The sequence below is a fragment of the Alligator mississippiensis genome, chromosome 3, assembly GCF_030867095.1.
Source record: "Alligator mississippiensis isolate rAllMis1 chromosome 3, rAllMis1, whole genome shotgun sequence".
NCBI lineage: Eukaryota > Metazoa > Chordata > Crocodylia > Alligatoridae > Alligator > Alligator mississippiensis.
The window spans coordinates 253,772,443-253,792,668 of NC_081826.1; the positions used below are offsets into that span (position 1 = coordinate 253,772,443).

The 20,226-nt window shown below is 43.0% G+C and overlaps 1 protein-coding gene across 1 annotated transcript in view; it reads left to right on the top strand.

The window, feature by feature from the left end:
- HEXB (hexosaminidase subunit beta) overlaps positions 1-20,226 on the top strand; it is a 29,537-nt gene that overhangs the window by 4,541 nt on the left and 4,770 nt on the right. The window contains exons 3-13 of the mRNA XM_059725097.1: positions 2,547-2,612; positions 3,191-3,237; positions 4,273-4,383; positions 5,760-5,861; positions 7,277-7,406; positions 9,007-9,187; positions 9,849-9,935; positions 10,903-10,975; positions 12,892-13,066; positions 15,296-15,386; positions 15,565-15,669. Of these exons, the coding sequence (XP_059581080.1) occupies positions 2,547-2,612; positions 3,191-3,237; positions 4,273-4,383; positions 5,760-5,861; positions 7,277-7,406; positions 9,007-9,187; positions 9,849-9,935; positions 10,903-10,975; positions 12,892-13,066; positions 15,296-15,386; positions 15,565-15,669 (1,168 nt within the window). The remainder of the gene's footprint in view (positions 1-2,546; positions 2,613-3,190; positions 3,238-4,272; positions 4,384-5,759; positions 5,862-7,276; positions 7,407-9,006; positions 9,188-9,848; positions 9,936-10,902; positions 10,976-12,891; positions 13,067-15,295; positions 15,387-15,564; positions 15,670-20,226) is intronic.

Sequence of the window (20,226 nt, forward strand, 5' to 3'; positions counted from 1 at the left end):
ATACCACAGGGCCTTGCTGGGTAGTGTGGCTTGCTTCCTCCTCTTGTCAGCTGATCTAGGTCATTTTCGGGCCCAGATTTCATGTAGCACCTTTTGTGAGCATTGGCTTTCTTTTCTAGTGATGAAAATGAAAATGTCTTTTTATGGCTTCTTCCAGTTTTGTGTAGCAAATTCCAGTATCTCTGTACAAATTCTCGTGCCCCACAAGTTTGTAGGACATTAGAGCAGTGTTGGCCAACCCACAGCAAAAGTGGCACAGGCACCCACTGTGTTTGGCCTGTGACAGATCAGAGGGTTGGGGCAGGAAGCAGAGTGGCAGTCGGTGAGGAGGTAACGATCAAAAGTCCATACGGGCTTGGACCTGCAGGATCTGCAAAAATAGATACAGCCAAATTCAGTGTTGCCATGGCCCAGTGGTGATGGGATTTGGTCACACTGGGCAATGGCAGTGGCTGATTAGTGTCACTCTTGCCAAAAAGGTTGGCCACCACTGTATTAGAACATAAAATAAATACCTGTTGGTGTAGCTCTGGTGAACAACTTAGTTTCTCTGGCTACTTTCTGAGGACTCCTTTGGGGTACAATTGTATGGCCAGCTTTGCACTACTCCATTTATTTTTTTGCATCAGAATGTGTAGCTACCTGCAGAATCTTCTGTCTTGAAGTTAACAGGTATTTTGTAAAGCCTTTCATTCTTCTACATGGTTCTGTCTCCGTTTAGTAGCTCATTGTGCTGCAAGACACAGTTAGTGGACTCATCTGTTTGGCCCATCTCCCAAGAAGAAATAAGTGGGTGAAATAATTCTAAGCAGTTAGTCATCTGTACCAATATGTGATTAACCTCTACATTTTACTGATACAGTTAGTAAGATTGGCAGTTGTCCAAAGTTTTCTTTAAAGTCTTATGGAATCAGGCCTCAGTCTCATGACATTTTAGTTGCTTCACCTTTAAAAAGTTATATTTTGCATTTGCTACTTCAATACAATAGTATTTGTTTAAGACAAAGGAAATATTCTTTAGAAATACATCTCTTTGCTGAAAATGCTTAATTACCCACTTCAAATTACAGTAAACAACATGGCTTGAACTATTTGCAGACCTTTGATTAGGCTGCCTGGGTAATGAAGCTTCCTTATATTGAAGGGTACTGTTACAGAGTGCACTTAGATTAGATTGAATTTAAAGTATAGCTTAAATCTTGACGCATCCTTTTTTATAACATATCTTTTAATATTGTATCACATAATATAACTTGATATATCACTATTAAAAATGACAGGCATAGAGCATATAGGAATGGAAGCTAGTCCCTGTTTTAGTAAGAGTGTATGATTAGACCTGACAAACTAACCATTACTTAGCATATCTTTCCTTTTTGTGAAATGGAGGAATAGGACCTATTGTTTGATATGGTTTAGTGGTTTGCCTTGTGTAAGCATCTTGCATGGATGCAAAGCTCTGTACAGGTTTCCCTCTCAGCACCGCTGCTGTCCACCCTGCCCTACCCCATGCAGATCCGGGGGCACATGACCCCAGTGCCCTCCTGGGGTCCACACAGCAGCAGGAGCCACCCCCCACCACCACACACCCTGGACAAGCCACGGCTCCATCCAACCCCGGCTGAGCAGTGCCTGTCTCAGCCCCTGCCCCACTCCTCCCTCACTGTAGGGGCCTTCCCTTCCCCCTCTCCTTCCACCACAACAGACTTACCAGCTGGATGCAGCTCTCCATGCTGTATCGGAAATTGGATCGGTATCGGCTGATATGCCTCCTTAAAAATCAGATATCATTATTGGCCCCAAAAATCTGTATCGGTACACTCCTAGCTGCTATGCATTCCTATCTATCCCCTGCCACCTCTGCTCTGCACTGCCTCTGCTCCCTTGCCACCTATTTCTCTCCTTCTTCCTGCCCTGCCACTCCAGTTTACTCTGAGTCACAGCTTCAGCTCCAGCCCAGGCAGCGGTGATGGTGATGGCTCCAGGCTTGACTCCAGCTCTGACACAGCAGTTACAGCTGCCACTGCTGCTGCTGTCTGGTCAGGCAGGGGCCAGAGCCAGCATATGTTCTGTGTTCCAGGCTGCAGCTGGAACTCATTGTACACTGGTTTTGAGGAAGGGCAGGCATTGGGGGATACAGGCAGTAGGGGACACAGGTCCTGCAAGGGGGCACAGGCTTTGTGGGGAAAGCATCATTGTGGGGGTGGGGGGTAAGTGCTTTCCCCATCACAGCAGTGGGGAGGGAACGAATTTATGACAATCCCCCAATAATCAGATTCTATGCATGAAAAATTGTAACAAATTTATACATTCTTCTTATGTAGGATCTAATTACTGGGGGGTTGTGTTCAAATCTGAAATAATCTTAAATTCAGATAAATATGGTAAATGCCAAACAGTGGTAGGATTCCACCATTAAAGCAGCAGAGGTCACAGTTGAAAGTTGATACACGAAAAAGGATAGTATATGTTTAAGTCGTATCCTCGCTGCCTGTTAGTTGCTATTTTGAATGAATAACCTATATTTTGTGATTCTTCTTTCAAAGATAATTTACATGTAACGGAACCTGTAGCTATATTGAAGGCGGAAAAGGTTTGGGGTGCATTAAGAGGTAAGATCGCTTTTGACATTTCTCCTCTATCATTTTCTCAAGCAGATGATTCATATTTGCATACTTAAGACAGTTAGAAACAAAACTGCATTCCCACTTAACTGAATCTGAACTGAATCCAGAAAGTGAACATTTGTGAGAACAATGATAACAGAAATGTTATCTAAACTACTAGACTTTTTCTATTGAACTGGGAGTTTTTATGGTTCTGTAACAACTATTCCTTTGCTAAAGATTGAAACTAGAATTGGAATTGTCATTATTGTACTTACCTGCCAAATAACAGCATCTTAGTAGGATTTTTGTGTTAAGAGATAAATCTGTTACAATTGAGCTACAATGCATTTATACATACAATATTGTATATAGAAATGTTGTTTTCATCTTCAGGATTAATCATTCTTTTCTAGTGTTTCATCTCAGTCTCCACAAAGACCCCAAATAATGTAGAGAAGTGCATCTCAAAGGATAGCTGGGCTTTCCTAGCTATGTACAATACAGTAACTGGTCTGGGTCTTGTATTGAATTCTGCTTCTCAAGGAAACACTTGTTACTAACACCTAATGTGGTCTTTTTAGGTCTGGAAACCTTTAGCCAATTGGTCTATGAAGATGATTATGGAAGTGTAAGTATAACAGTTAACTAAAAATGCACAGTTTTGTTACCACTAGCACTCCACATAGCTATTGCTAGAAGAGGAATCTTCTTTTGGTTTCTTTGATCGCTCTTGGGCTATGAACAACATTCTCCAGGAGAACACGGGACATTTTTGGGGGCAAGGTATACATTTTGTTTTGATGCAGATTATCCATCAGAGAGTATTCTATACACTTTCAGCACTATATAAATAAGACTTCTTTATTGTACTCTATCGGGCATATCACATGGACATAGACATTTACAGAATACACAGTAAAACCTTAAAGCTTTATCCTTTCTCAGCATGCCTAGAACAGTGCACAAGTATTCAGATGTTCTTGTTGCTTGTCACAGGACAAAGCTGCCAAAAGGTTCTGCAGAATAATAGGTACTAATGATTTGTTCCATACTTATGATGAAGGACATCTGAATGGTTGTCCTGCAATATCATGGGACAAGCAGCCTAATCAGTCCTCCAGGCATTCTGCAATACACTGTTTTGGTCCCAAATCCAGCCCCTCTGGCCCTGATCACAAAACTACAGTCCAGAGGTGACAGGCCCCAGGTGGCCACCCTCATTTATTGCCCTAATGGCAACTTGCCACCACTTCCTGCTTGCTACCCACTCAACATTAGCATGAGAGCCTGGATCCACTTAACCAGTCATCAGTGACCTCCATCCACCTAATCATCTGGTGGTCAGTGGACCCATCTATCGCTTGCTGCACTTTAGACCTCCATAGCTCTATGCGCTCATCTGTCCTTCCTCTATCATGGCCCCTCAAACCAAGTGCAGTGTTGTGAGTGTCATCTTTCTTTGTAAAATACTCCTTTGAAGTTAGTTAACTTCAAGTTAGTTAACTCTTACATTTGATAGTTCATTAATTTAAAATGCAGAAAATAAGAAATCTGTTTGAGCTGTGGTCCTGTACAAGATAATACATCTTAACATGAGAAGGTCATAAAAATACTATTAAAACAATTGTGTCTTTCTAATCTTCAAATTCTGTTCTAATAATAGTTCTTTATCAATGAATCTGAAATCACTGATTTCCCAAGATTTGCTCACAGAGGAATCTTACTTGATACATCAAGACACTACCTACCTTTGAAAACTATTTTTACAAACCTGGTAAGTTAGCAGTTTTGATTTAACAAATATGTTCCCTAAATGTCTGCCCAGTACTTATTGTACTGTTTATTGACAAACTTCACAAAAATAGTGTTAAATAGTGAGTAGCCATTCATTATTTTCAATACTTATTAGGATCATCGATTAGTACTAGAAATCCAAGACCTTGATCCTAATTTTAGAGGTGCTAGGCAACTCAAGTCTCTTTGTATAGCTGCCTCTGCCTGCATGCACACCTGGCTGTAATTTTAATATTTCAGTGTAAGAAATTGACTGACCAGAGGAAAGGACCAGAATTTTAAAATGTTTGTCAGGGAGCGAGCACTAGGAACCTTGAGTGATTGAATTCCATTGTTTAAAGAAACAAGAATGCTCTTCTCCCATGTTTAAGATAATATTTAATTTGAATTCATTACTAATCTTGTAAGAGCAGTTATAACTGTCTAATTGGGAGTGACATTTTAGATGCCCAAAGCAGCAGTCTTTTAACATATACATTTATCAGGCTAGGGAGTAAGCACCAGATATGGGAAGTACTGTAGTGCTTCAGTAAGGACAGTGGAACCAGAAATCATTTGCTTGGGGGGTGGGGGGAGCATCTGAAGGATAACCCACCATTCATTTCTGAAAAGTGGTAACTGCCAGTTGACTAATATTTGTTCTAAGTGGATGATACAGGTTGGAGGTGCTGGGGCTGAGGAGAACTGTAGTCCTCACTTAGCTTGAGAATCAGTTTGACTAAAGAGATGCATATTGTTAACCAAAAGCAGGAAAGCTCATACATCCTATCCAGTTTCAATGCCCGGAATTCATAGTATTAACATAGGAAATTTTGATTGTGTTTTAACAAAATAAAAGTGTCTATACCAGATAGACTGTAAATAAGGGGAAATGAAAAGGAAACAGTTAGCATATTTTGCACATGTGGGTTGGTTTCAGTAGCCCTAGATTGAATTTCAAACACCTAAAAACTTTGTAAGTGGAAACTGGTGGTAGTTTATGACTGTCCAACTGCAGCACTGTGGATGGAGAGTTAGCCAGATTTAGTGTGAAATATAAATGTGTTTTAATCAGACAGTTGCATTTTGACTACCCAGCCAAGCAGGATCAGACAGACTATGCGCTAAAAGGCTGAAGCACTGAATAGTTGAAAAGAGGAGAAACAGCTAGAAGCTTTTGGGTTTATATTTCCAGGGTTCAGGATGACCTGGGGGTCGCAAAGAACTTTTTTCCTTCATTGTTTGTTGGTCCTGTTGGGCACTACAGGATGGCACAGCTTTAACCAGACTGACTTGAAAGGGACTAGTGGCCCCCTTCAGCTCTGCAAAAAGCATGAAGCAGTTAATCAAAATGTTACCTTGCATTGTTTATTGCAGGACGCTATGGCTTTTAATAAATTCAATGTTTTCCACTGGCATATAGTAGATGACCATTCATTCCCTTACCAGAGCATCACTTTCCCAGATTTGAGTAACAAGGTGAGTAAACCAAATAGTGAAGCCCTTAAGTTCCTTATACAGTTCTCCAAAATAAAATGTATGCAGGCAAACAAGGTAAATACTTATCTAGCTTGTTGTCTGGCCTTGGAAAAATTACACTGGTAGTGTCCAGTGTAACTTACAGTCAACAAGCATCTGCCACTTCATAGGTTTTGCTTACCACGTAAGCATCCATACACTACCCTACAGCTTTCACCTACTGTCTTCACAATTATAAACTTGCTATATGTGCATGCCTGGAATATTTCAGTGGCTTCTGTTGCAATTTTCCAAGACCAGATAAAGTTAGATGTGAAATTTCATGCCTATATTTCAGCTTCACAAAAGGCAGTACACTCTGAACTGTCTAGAGTACAAGACAACACTGGTTAAACTGTGCATTGTGCATGGTGTTTACTCACTTCCTAATTTGCAGCGTTTGCCTGTTGCAGCTCTGCTCTATATACTTTAGTACAGTAGTATTGTTAATTTAAACACTTAAATTAGTCTGTTACTGGAATTCCAGTATGGTGATTAGCCCCAAGTCTCCCAAGATTCCTGCTATTAGGTCTCCTACCTATAGCAGCAGGTCTCCCAAGATTCTTGGCAACACTTAAGTAAAGGGAAGGAACGCATCTTGCCTCAGTAACATGTGATTTTTTTTTTTTTAAAGCTTGTGACTCAATGCGGAAGCTGTTAGAGGTTAAACTGAAGCTTGAGACAATATTGGTCATGAAGGGGCATGTTGCTTCCTCTTGAAAGCAGCAGTTTGGTATAATGTTAAAAAAAAAAAAAGCTCATGTCACTCTCACTTCTGCTGGGGACTACAGAGGGAAGGTGGGGGCCTGGTGTTCAAATTAGCATCACAAAATGGACACTGATATCAAATGAGGCAATAGACTGAACTTGACAACTAGAGGCATGGTAACTACCAACCAATTCCTCAATTCGCTGACATTTCCTATCAATCTGTTTTCCTACATGGCCAATGAGGGCCTATATTTCAGCACCACAACTGCTCTTGCAAAAGGATGGGTGTAGGGGGGGAAATGTTTGTACAGAAAAGCTGTCTGCTGAAGCTATATGACAGATCCATGACTTACAGCAGTTTGCTTGTACTGTCAGGATTGTTTTCAACTGAAAAAAGTAACTGACTTAATTTCATTGTCACAGACCCTTCTTGAAAACAGATGTCATGCTGCGGCAAAAAAAGTATCTCTGGGCCAGTCTGTCCTCTGACCATAACCATCTCTGACTTGCACTTAATTCTTTTGGTGCAGTTATTTGGCCCATTTACCTAATTGCTTCTGTCTTAATTAAAGTAGTTGCAAAAAAATGGAACTGGAGTTTAAGTTCCTGACATACCTTTTTATTACAAAAATCTGTCTTTTATATCTGACCATTTCATTTCACAGGGATCCTATTCCTATAACTATGTCTATACCCCCTCTGACATCAGTCTGGTGATCGAGTATGCTCGGTTAAGAGGTATTAGGGTTATCCCAGAATTTGATACTCCAGGACATACCCAGTCTTGGGGGAAAGGTAAGTTGCATCTGCCTCTCACAAGGTGACACAGTATAATGTTACCATAAAAACTAGTGGCCATGCTCAGGGTACACTATACTTCTAATCAGCTACTTTTAAGTCCTTAACGTAGAATGGTCTCTTGTTTTTTATGTAGATATAACAACTGGTAGTCAGGAAAATCTACCAGGTGGACTACCGAGCTGAATCTCTTAACTTCAAAAAAGACCATTTCTGTTGGTGTTTTGCTTGGCCCAGCATTCTGGGGGATTCTTTCAGAGATGTAGTTGGCTAGCTAACTTGCTTGCACACTGCTTCTCAGTTGCAGTCAACACTGCTGTTTTCCAAGAGCGACAGAAGTCTAGACTTAGTGCCAAATGACCAAACACTGGATTACAGGCAATGAAAAGAAACTTGGTAGAGAAATTCCACAGCCATAAAAATGGGTAAAGATATAAAATGGATAGAATGAAGCAAATGTTTCCTCTTTCCCCTTGGCTCCTTTAATGATCTTTTCATGTTGCTTTGCATTAATTGCTGCAAGGAAAATGGAGCCTTGCAGCTAGGTGGTGGGCAAGGTGGCTAAAGAACCCTGTCTTTAGGAGCCTATGGCTGTTTGTACATGCGAGATTTCCCGTTTATGCCGCCACAACTGTGTTTGTGTTTGCACGGGTGGGATTTCCCACCACTTTAAAAGTCTTTTTGGTGCATTAAACTAAAGCTGCTCAGACATGTTTTAGTTTGCATCGCCACCACTTCCATCACCCTATCAATGGATTTGTGGCGTGCAAACACCAAGCGACTCAGACTTGTAATTACTTTCTTTCACCACCAGGTGGCACTGTGCTATTTTTGTAGTTCAGGCCTTTGGCCAGTAGGTGCTGCTTTTATTTGCTGACTGCATTCAGCCAGAGGGCACAGTGCAGGGAGCATCTATACTGTAGTAAAGTTATTCAGATAGCAGAGAATACAGATAAAGAAATGGAGGAGCAACCATTCCCTGTACCACTAACATTTTAGAACTCTTGTTCTGGTCTCATTAACTTTGTTCATGCAATTTGAGCCCTATGCATCTTGATAAGTCAGGAGGCAATACTTCTGCACAATTTCTTTTATCATACCTTTTGTGTCTTCCCCTTGTTGCTTGGTCTACATTTTGTCTCAATACTTTTGGAGTATAAACTCTATCCTACTCAATGCTATGAGAAGCATTTTAATATAGGGGCCAGGGCAGGGGTAGGACACAGAGAGAGCACTCAGAAAAGTTTGCCTGGAAGCTGCTGTCTGAAATTTTTAGAGAGATCATCTTGGAAAATTTTGCGGTGACTTTGTTTCTTTTTTAGGCTTACTGTGGAATTTCCCATCCAGGGATGAATCCAGTCGGTAACATGTTCTGTAAATAATGTGTGGTTTGGGCACAGGCATGACAGATGGAAAGTCACAAGTTCTAACTTGGATTCCTTCTGTCATCTTGGACAAGCCATTTTATCCCCACACTCCTGTTTTCTCATTTCAAATGGCAATAATACATAATTAGTCTTGGGACTATAGAAGTTTGAAACACTTTTTTATACTAAAGATTACATAATGTTGCATCTCCTATCATTTTTTTTATTAGGTCAAAAAGACCTCCTTACACCATGTTACAATGGAGAGCAACCAAGTGGTTCTTTTGGACCTGTAAACCCCATTTTGAATACAACTTACAAATTTATGACTGCATTCTTCAAAGAAATTAGTAGCACATTTCCTGAAGTCTTCATCCATTTGGGAGGAGACGAAGTGGACTTCACTTGCTGGTATGATGAGAGAGTTGCTTGGTTTAGGCAGGTATTAATGTAGTTATGCTTTGAATTATGGCATTCCCTGCTTGATATAGGGGCTGAACTTTTGACCCAAAAGGCTTCTTCTAATTCTAGTTAGATTACTTGACTATACAACAGGTTGAAGCGTTTCCAGCTCTTGATGAGTTTCCTGGGGATAGGTAGGTTTTAGACAGCCATGCTAAAAACCTTTTTTTGATGCTTTAAAACACTCAAAATAAATACAGTAAAAGCTGCATTATCTGGCACCTTACAAGCCGGAATGCTCTATTAACTGGCACACCAACTTGTAAGGTAAAAGCAAAACTGGAAGTGCCTACTGTGGCACTTCCAGTTTCGCCAAGCCCCCACGGCCCAGGACAAAGCAGTCTACGCTGCCAAGCCCCCACGGCCCAGGGCATAGCAGCCTGCGCAAGGCCTGCCTCCCTGTCTCTCGGGGCCCACAGGAGGAGCGGCACCCCAGATGCAGCAGGAGAGGTGGCGGCCCAAACATGCAAGGACACCTGTTCGGGCCTCTCAGATAACTGGCATATTTTGTTATCCGGCACCCTCCCATTCCCTATGCTGCATATAAAAAAACATTACTAAAATTTGGGTTTGGGTATCATACTACTGCTTTTTCCCCCCATTTTCTAAGGAAATCTAACCCTGATGTGAACAAGTTCATGAAGCAGCAGGGACTTGGCACTGACTATGCTAAACTGGAATCTTACTATGTTCAGAAGTAAGTAATTTTGTTTCACATTCTTCCCAGCTCTTTTTTCCTAGCCTCCAAAAACTTACCCTTAAAATTGGTTTAAATCAGACTGTAGCATGTATGTGGCTGAGGTGCTGTTGCTGTTAGAGTAACACACAAAACCTGGCAATGAGCGCAGAAGCTGCTCCTATGTTCTGTAATTGCAGCATGTTGGAGCAGACTTGATTAATTGAGTCCAGAGTGGGACAATTACCATGCTTCAGCAGCCTCCTGTGTCTTGTGTATCAGCATCCCCATGCTCAAAAATGGTGGTGGGGGAGCTTGAACTAAAACTCATTTTTAAGCTCAGGGATGCTGATACACAAGCTGCTCTGATTAAAGCATCCCCCACCCTCACCCCCAGAGCACATGTAAAAGTGCCCTAGGAGACCACTCCCCCTCTTTCAAACTTCTAGCATTAAATTTACAACTTCATTGCAATGTTAGTTGTACACCGCTTTTGGATGTTATAGTTATGAGCAATCTAAATGCACATATCACTTTAAATATCACTCGTAAATCTGAGATCAATTAGCTTTTATAATTAGTATACTAGAAGGACCTTTATTTCTTTTGTACAACCATTTTTTCTTCATTCCTTTTTGTTGATATTGACTTATCTCCAGTGCTTTTAAGCAGCTGTTCAACTCCATTGACTTTGTAGTAGTGAGTCTCTGGCTGGAGACACTAGTTTGCATTAATGCTCACAAACATCCAGATGCAGTATAGCCATATTTGCACATTGTTTGCACATTGTTTTCATAGGTAGGTGTCCTGTATGGGGCAGACCAATGACAGTTAAGAAATGCTTAAGTCTCATCACCTTGGTTGATATGCTTTTGTTTACAAAGCTTGTTAAGATACGAACATGACACGGGTCAATATCTCTGCAGTAAATTCAAGACTGAAGTGTGATAGTGGTAGTTCTTACATGTAATTCTGTTTTTAATTCTAGAATCTTGGATATTGTTTCCTCTTTTAACAAAGGCTATGTTGTCTGGCAGGAAGTATTTGATAATGGAGCAAAGGTAAGATCTGACAAGTAGACAGATGCATTGCTTTGGCCCCTACCACATCTTACATATATTACACAATTAACTGGTTAATTACATAATAAACTTGCAAAATAATTATCACCCCATAAAAATGTTGCTCCAGCTATAAAAAGAGCCAACCAGCTACAAAGTTAGTGCTTGAAAATGTGCAACTGGTTTCTGTCGAGTTTTAATTTGAATGTGTGGCAGGGACCTTAGCAGTACAGTATTGTGATAGGCTTCAAAAATGCAATATGTATGAACATATGCACATCAACACAATGAATTCTCTGATGAAATAGTTATGCTGGCATAGGTGTGTCAGAAGAGACTCCTACTGTAGATATAGAAGGAGTTATTCTTTTGGCTTAGTTACACTGCATCCCTGAAATACTCAAGCTAAGCTGAAAAGTTATTCTGTCAGTATAGCTTCATTGATGCCAGAGGTATTACCAATGAGAGCTGGTGTGCATGAGTGTGTTCTGATCTTTTTATTCCTAAAGCCAAAAACTATGCTGCCCAAACTTTGTAGACTAAACCCAAAATCTGCAAAAATGTAAATAGTTTGACTTCTGAAACTATATGTACTTACTGTATTTACCTGAATCAAGATGACCTCCCCCCCAATAACCAGATTCTATACATGGAAAATTATGAATTAATAATTAATTAGTGGAAGGTAGTCTTAAATTCATAGCCCCCACTGCTCTGGTGGGCATTGGTGATGCATAGGGATTGCACATGGGTACATGTGCACCTCCTGAGCTTGGCGCTGCATCCCCTGCAAAAAGGCACCGCCGACACTGCTGGCGGTGCCTGTGGGCGGCTGCCGCTTGCCACCCTCCCCCTCATCGCCAACGCTGCTGGTGGTGTCTGCAGGTGGTCACCAGTTGCCACTACCAGCAGTGTCTGCGGGTGGTCGCTGACCACCAGTCGGTGCTTGCTTTCCCCACACACCCTCCCACCACTGCCAGCACTGTGGCTGCCTGCAGTAGCTCACCGCTGCCACAGTCCCGCCACCACTGCCTGCGATAGTTCGCCATGCCCCTCCAGCCTCTAGGGGCATGTGGCGTTCATGATGGTAGGGAAAGCAGTGGCAGGGTCCCTGCCCTCACCCCTTGCAAAAAATAAGTAGCGAGTGGGCAGCTGGGAGAGGGGAGAAAGGGTGTGGGCATGGGGTGGGAGAGAAGGCTGCAGGTTCTACTCTCCCACCCTTGTCACCCTCACACTCCCCCAAACTGTTCTGACCCCAGGGTAGATGATGGCTCAACTCCAGCTTCCGTTGTGAGCCTGAGGCAAAAACCAGAACTGAGCTGCTGCCTACCCCAGGCTGGTACATGAATCCAAAATGAAGCTCCCACCCATCCCCATGCTGATTGGGTGGGGAAAAAAAATCTTGTCTTTGATTTGAGTAAATATGGTAAAGCTATACAGGATTGAGGTCAACCTCAAATCAGTACATCTCTGGCAAGTAAAATGGGTAGAACAGGAATTTCCAAGTCTCTTGGAAGGGTGGGAGAAACCATGGATCCCTTTTTTGGGCTGAGTTCCCTCCTAAAGCTGCATTTGGAACAAACATTAATCATTGACAGTCTGACAATAGCTTATGGAAGAAAATCACATTCAGTTGAATACTTACAAGGCTAATGCATGTTCTGGGCTACGCTGTATTATGAATTCCTTTAACACAAACAGGCTTAGTAGTGATATGGCAAGACTAAGAACTTCTATAACAAAGAATCAATACTTCAAAAGAAAACCAAAATAGATGCCTATGATCACTTTTTAAATGATCATTTCAACAAAAAAAATCCCGTAAGTATGAGACTTAGTATTGGTATTTAGTGATGGGACTAGTGGCAAAATCACTTTTAACCCTTTAAAAAAAATCCATGTTTTCATTTTTCTAGCTAAAACCAGACACAGTAGTTGAAGTGTGGATTGGGAACCAGTATTCTGCAGAACTGAGCCGTGTAACACGAGCTGGGTTCACCACTATCCTGGCAGCTCCTTGGTACTTAGACTACATTAGTTACGGGCAAGACTGGAAGAAATACTACAGCGTTGAGCCACTCAACTTTCTTGGTTTGTTAAATTGCTTTTGAACTTGTATGTGGCTTCTCAAAAGGCATGAAATGTTGTTAACCATACAGCTGTTATTCTGTGCTTAGAAACAGATGCATGCAATGGCAGAGCTATAGAATCCAACATAACTTTGAAAGAGACTTGCAACCTGAAGTGAGATATTTCATCTAAACTTTTATTAGGGTATGTGCTGAAGTAAAATTTCCCAAATCAGCCTAAATTTCTTGCACCATCCTCTGAAGTATTGGTACTGGCCATTCTTTGACGCATGATATTGGTTTGGATGGACTTGGGGTTTAATCTGTTATGATTAGACCTGGTCAAAACTTTTTTTTGGGTGAATTGTAAGTATACCAAAAACAATTCTGGCTATTTCCAAGTGATGACCAGTCAACTCCCTTGTTCAGTAGTTCTTTGGAACTATTTTTGGTGCTAGAGTCAAACTGCTGGCAGAAGGCAATGCTGATGGGCCTTTTACCCCTAGCTCCAGGTTTTGAATACTTGCCCAGAATGTAGCAAACCCAGGTTCAGTTTCTTTCTTCACTTAATGGAATTTGAACCTGCATCTCTAGCTTCTCAGGTAAGTTCCCTAACCACCAGGCTGTCAGGTATTCTGCAGTGGGTGTGCTCAGTCCCTCCTGTTGAAGCTTTTGATTTCACTCTCTATAAAATACTTTTTTGGTAATTATAATATCGATGTTCATATTATAACAATAAAATAAAACCAACATCTATAAAATACTTTAAAATGGTAACTGAGAGCACAAGAGTGACAGTACAGGCTTTGGACACTTTCCTGGCATGTAGACTACCTGGGTTCCAGCATCTACTTAGTTATCCATATTGGAACAATTTCAGCAGAGGGGGACTGACAACACCACCCAAGAATATAGTATAAGCTAGGAGGGAGGGTGTTAGGGTACTTCCGTGAGTGATGCAGAGAGATCCAGTAAGAGAGGGAATTGAAATTGGGTATCTCAGATGCTGGGCTAATGCTGTAAGCAGCTAATCGTGTTTAAAAGGAGACTACCAGAAATCCCTCCCTCGGGAAGTTTAGGGTATTTAGCCTTGCATTATACTCAAGTGCTTGTAAAACACTTTTAAACAAAAAGCTTTCTAGGTTGCTTTTTTTTTTTTTTTTTGGTGTGTTTCGTTTTGTTTTGTTTTTTGACAAAACCAAAAAATATATTTGAGCAAACCAAAGTTTAGTTAGATTCGGTTGCTGAATCAAAAATCCATTCTTATAGTCCTGGGCATGACCTGTGTTTTAGGGACCTACTCAAATTATGATTTCGTGGATTTCATAGAAATTGCAAAATTGGGTGATCTCTGTGAAATCTGGGGGGGGGGGAACCCTCTCAAAATAAAATGCTGGCTCCCCAGTGAGAGCCAGCAAGCCTCCTGGCTATGCAGCCCGGCATAAAAGGGACAAGCAGGCAGGATGGTTGCCACTCCCACTGATTTGGTTGAGAAGATTGCCTGTTGTGCAGCCCCACCCCTCTCCACCAATCAACGGTGCGCAATAAGCTCATGAAAATGGCGGCTGGCCGCATGATCTGCCTGCAAAATCAGCTGGCTGCTTTGATTTTGAGTAGACCCCTACTCATGTTCTAAGGAGGATGCAAAGTTTCCTTCAGTCCTAATATGCTATGTCCTCCAGTACTTGACTAAAACTTGAAACTTTTGAGACAACTTTAAAAGGTAGATTTTAAAGATTTCCTACAAGTTCTAAATAACAGAGAAGTAGTAGAAGCTCCATCTGTGGAGGTTTTCAAAACCCAGCTAGACAGAGTTTTGGCTGGGATGATCTAGTTGGGGATGGTCCTGCTTTGAGCAGGGGGTTGGACCAGGTGATCTCCTGAGGTCCCTTCCAACCCTAACTTTATGATTCTAAGTGTCCAGCTGCCTTTTTTATGGCTTGCTTAAAAAACTGTTCAGTTATTTGCAGTGTTATTTGCTCACAACCTACCCTACTGTCACCAAAGTCATATTGAGAACTGTAATGATGCCCAAATCATTGGCCCTTTCTATTTCTTATAGCTTTTATCCATGCATCTACTGTCTACATTCATAAAATGACTCCTAGTTGATCTGTTTAAGTAGCTGTCTAGAAACTGAAGCATCTATTTACCCTCAGCTTTATTCATCATAGACTACTTATAAGTGCACTATGTTTATATGCATATGCTGGAGTTTCTAACTTCCAAATTATTTCTGTTTTGAATACAGGGAGTCAAAAGCAGAAAAGCCTGGTGATAGGTGGAGAAGCCTGCCTTTGGGGAGAGTTTGTGGATGCAACTAACCTCACGCCAAGATTATGGTACAAAACTTCTTGTTCCCTTTTAGATTTCAGAAAACATTCATCAAAATGGACCTGAACTAATCCTGCAATATGCTGTGGGTCAGTGGGACCACTGACCTATACTAGCAATGAGCCAGAGTTTATTACTTCATCCTGTATTTTGTTGCTAATAGCAATGTTTAATATCTTTGTACAGGCCTCGGGCAAGTGCCATTGCAGAGAGGCTCTGGAGCAGCCAAAACGTGACTAATTTAAGCGATGCATATAACAGACTGACTAAGCATCGTTGTCGCATGCTCGGGTAAGATTAATAGTTATAGTAAGACTTGACTGATTAATTCAGTCAGCTGGTGGATTTCAAATACGCTCAAGCATGATCCTAAATTAACCATAAGAAAACAATCCACTTACACAGCAATCTTTTATCTTATTGACTAGGCTTATAAGATGAATGGCATCACAGCATTAAGTCTTTGACCTGTTTGTATAAAATGGTTCTTGAACACCTTGTCTAATCAGTTCCAAAGTTTAAATGATTATTTTAGGCAGCAGTGAGTAGAACCTTGGTGTGGTGTTTTTTGGGACAGAAGCAAGGGAGAAAATTAGCAGGAAGATTAGAAAGCCAGAAGAGGGGTAAGGAATCTATGGAACCCCTACTAGTTTTATAGTACAGCTGTAGCTTCAAGCAGGATTGCAATTGTGTGGACCAACCTGGCATTCAGCTCTTAATCCCTTATAGCATAATATTCTTACTGTCTACCTCTCCTCTTAATAGTTTGACATATTGGCACCCTGAATGATTTATATAATGGTAGTGGGCAAAGAAACTGAGGAGGCTGGGGAAGAGAGGAATTGAGATTTAAGGGTATGCAGAGCTGCTTGTCATGGAGAATTGGGAGAACTTATACAGCCTGTGGCATGAGGAAGGAGGGAACAGAGGCATTGTCTGAAAGGGGAGGATGGAGAAATAGGTCCTGGGGCTTAGGTGGAACAGAGAGATTTCATTAATTTCATGGAAGTTAGGGCTGGAAGGGACCTTGAAGATCATCAAGTCCAGCCTGCTGCCTCAGGGGCAGGAAGTCATCTGGGGTCAAAGGATCCCAGCAAGATAAGCATCCAAACATTTCTTGAATGAGTCCAGAGTAGGTGCCTGCACCACTTCTGGAGGGAGTCTGTTCCAGGTCTTGGGGGCTCGGCTAGTAAAGAAATTTTTCCTTATGTCCAGCCTAAAACGGTCTTGGAGGGGTTTATGACCATTGGTCCTTGTTATCCCTTGGGGCGCTCTGGTGAACAGATGTTCCCCCAGATCCTGATGCACACCCCTTATGTACTTATAGGCAGCCACCGGGTCCCCCAAGTCTGGACTTTTCTAGGCTGAAGAGTCTCATGACTCTCAGCCTCTCTTCATAAAGCCTATTCTCTTGTCCTCTGATCATGCATGTGGCTCTCCTCTGGACTCTCTCAAGCTTCTCCACATCCTTCTTCAATTGTGGAGCCCAGAATTGGATGCAGTACTCCAGCTGCGGCCTCACCAAGGCTGAGTACAGCGGGAGGATGACATACTGAGATTTACTTGAGAAGCATCTATGGATGCAAGCCAGAGTTTTGTTTGCTTTGCCTGCTGCAACATCGCATTGGTGGCTCATGTTCATCTTGTGGTCAGTCATGACCCCCAAGTCTCTTTCAGCAGTGGTGCTAGCAAACATAGCGCTGCCTAGCCTATAAGCATGCTGCAGGTTTTTCCCCACCCCCCCAGGTGGAATACCTTACATTTATTAACATTGAATGTCATCAGGTTTGTATCTGCCCACTTACTAAGTTTATACAAGTCAGCCTGGACCACTAGCCTGTCCTCAGGTGTGGACGCTATGCCCCAAAGTTTAGTGTCATTGGTGAACTTAGACAGTGCACTTCTGACACCAATGTCCACATTGTTAATAAAGATGTTAAAGAGAACCAGTCCAAGAATACAGCCTTGGGGGACACCACTGGTCACGGAGTGCCATAATGATTTGCTACCATCTACCACTACTTTCTGGGTCCGTCCTCGGAGCCAATTTCCCAGCCACTGGACTGTGGTGAAGCTGGGCCACAGTTGGCAGATTTTTCCTTGAGGAGGTCATGGGATGCCAGATCAAAGGCTTTTTTAAAGTCCAGATATATGATATCAATCTCTTCTTCCTTGTCCAGGTGATATGTCACCTAGTCATAGAAGGAGATGAGATTGGTCAGGCAAGACCTACCCACAACAAACCCGAGTTGGCTGTTCCTCAGGATGTTGCCCTCTACCATCTTATCCAGAAGGGTCTCCTTGATTCATAGATTCATAGATGTTAGGGTTGGAAGAGACCTCAATAGATCGAGTCCGACCCCCTGCATAGGCAGGAAAGAGTGCTGGGTCTAGATGACCCCAGCTAGATGCTTATCTAACCTCCTCTTGAAGACCCCCAGGGTAGGGGAGAGCACCACCTCCCTTGGGAGCCCGTTCCAGACCTTGGCCACTCGAACTGTGAAGAAGTTCCTCCTAATGTCTAGTCTAAATCTGCTCTCTGCTAGCTTGTGGCCATTATTTCTTGTAACCCCCGGGGGCGCCTTGGTGAATAAATCCTCACCAATTCCCTTCTGTGCCCCCGTGATGAACTTATAGGCAGCCACAAGGTCACCTCTCAACCTTCTCTTGCGGAGGCTGAAAAGGTCCAGTTTCTCTAGTCTCTCCTCATAGGGCTTGGTCTGCAGGCCCTTAACCATATGAGTGGCCCTTCTCTGGACCCTCTCCAGGTTATCCGCATCCCTCTTGAAGTGTGGTGGCCAGAATTGCATGCAGTACTCCAACTGCGGTCTGACCAGTGCCCGATAGAGGGGAAGTATCACCTCCTTGGATCTATTCGTCATGCATCTGCTGATGCACGATAAAGTGCCATTGGCTTTTCTGATGGCTTCGTCACACTGCCGACTCATGTTCATCTTGGAGTCCACTAGGACTCCGAGATCCCTTTCCACTTCCGTGCCACCCAGCAGGTCATTCCCTAGGCTGTAGGTGTGCTGGACATTTTTCCTCCCTAGGTGCAGCACTTTGCATTTCTCCTTGTTGAACTGCATTCTGTTGTTTTCTGCCCACTTGTCTAACCTGTCCAGGTCTGCTTGCAGCTGTTCCCTGCCCTCCGGCGTGTCCACTTCTCCCCATAGCTTTGTGTCATCTGCAAACTTGGACAGAGTACATTTCGCTCCCTCGTCCAAGTCGCTGATGAAGACATTAAAGAGTATCGGTCCAAGGACTGAGCCCTGCGGGACCCCACTGCCCACACCCTTCCAGGTCGAAACCGACCCATCCACTATGACTCTCTGGGTGCGACCCTTTAGCCAATTCGCCACCCACCGGACTGTGTAGTCATCCAAGTCACAGCCTCTTAACTTGTTCACCAGTATGGGGTGGGATACCGTATTGAAGGCCTTCCTGAAATCCAAGTATACGACATCCACCCCTCCTCCTGTGTCCAGGTGTTTCGTAACCTGGTCATAAAAAGAGACTAGATTAGTCAGGCACGATCTGCCTGCTACGAACCCGTGCTGGTTTCCCCTCAGCATAATTTGTCCTGCCGGGCTCTCGCAAATGTGAGCCTTGATAATTTTTTCAAAGATCTTGCCAAGGATGGAGGTGAGACTGACTGGCCTATAGTTGCCCGGGTCCTCCTTCCTCCCCTTCTTGAAAATGGGGAGCACATTGGCCCTTTTCCAGTCCTCCGGGACTTGGCCCGTGCGCCACGAGCGTTCAAATATTCCCGCCAGTGGCTCTGCAGTGATGTCGGCCAGTGCCTTCAGCACCCTTGGATGGAGCTCATCCGGGCCTGCCGACTTAAAGGCATCTAGTTCTTCCAAGTGACTCTGCACCATCTCAGGGTCTACGCATGGTAGTCTGGCGCCTTGCTGTTGCCTCTCTACAATCCCAGTGAGAGACTTGTCGCGCCCCTCGCTTAGGAACACTGAGGCAAAGAACTCATTGAGGAGTTCAGCCTTGTCTCCCCTGTCTGTCACCAATTGTTTCTGCCCATTTAGCAGGGGTCCTATTCCTCCCTGGGCCTTCCTTTTACTCCCTATATATCTAAAACACAATTTCTTGTTGTCCTTTACTTGGGATGCCATCTTCAGCTCCATGGTAGCTTTGGCCCGTCTGACTGCCTCCCTACAAGCGCGAGCAGAGGAGGTATATTTGTCTTTGGTGATCTCTCCCTGTTTCCACTTTTTATGTGCTCCCCTTTTGGCCCTTAGGCTGCCCTGGATTTCTCTGGTCAGCCAAGGAAGCCTCCTGGCCCCTTTCCCTCTTTTTCCTTGCATTGGGATCGTCTCGCTTTGTGCCCAAAGGATCGTTTCCTTAAGGCACAGCCACCCTTCTTGGGCTCCCATCACTTCAAAACTCCTACTCTGCAGTGCATCCTTGACTAATCGCCTGAGTTAATTGAAATCAGCTTTCCTAAACTCTAGCACTTTCACCCTACGTTACCTTACCCACTCGACGTCTTATGGTGAATTCTATTATTAGGTGATCACTGTCCCCCAGATGGCTACCGATCTGGAGGTCCCCTACCATGTCATCCCCCATTGCCAATACCAGATCCAGTATGGCATTGATGATTTTCTCCAGAATCTTACTGGGGATTGAGGTCGGGTTGATTGACCTGTAATTCCCAGGATCTACTTTCCACCCTTTCTTGAAGATGGGTACCACATTGGCCTTCCAGTTTTCTGGAACTTCACCCGTGCACCACGAGTTTTAAAATATTTTTGCCAATGGTTGGACTATGATACCTGCCAGCTTCTTGAATACTCTGGGGTGTAATCTGTCAGGACCAGCTGACTTGAA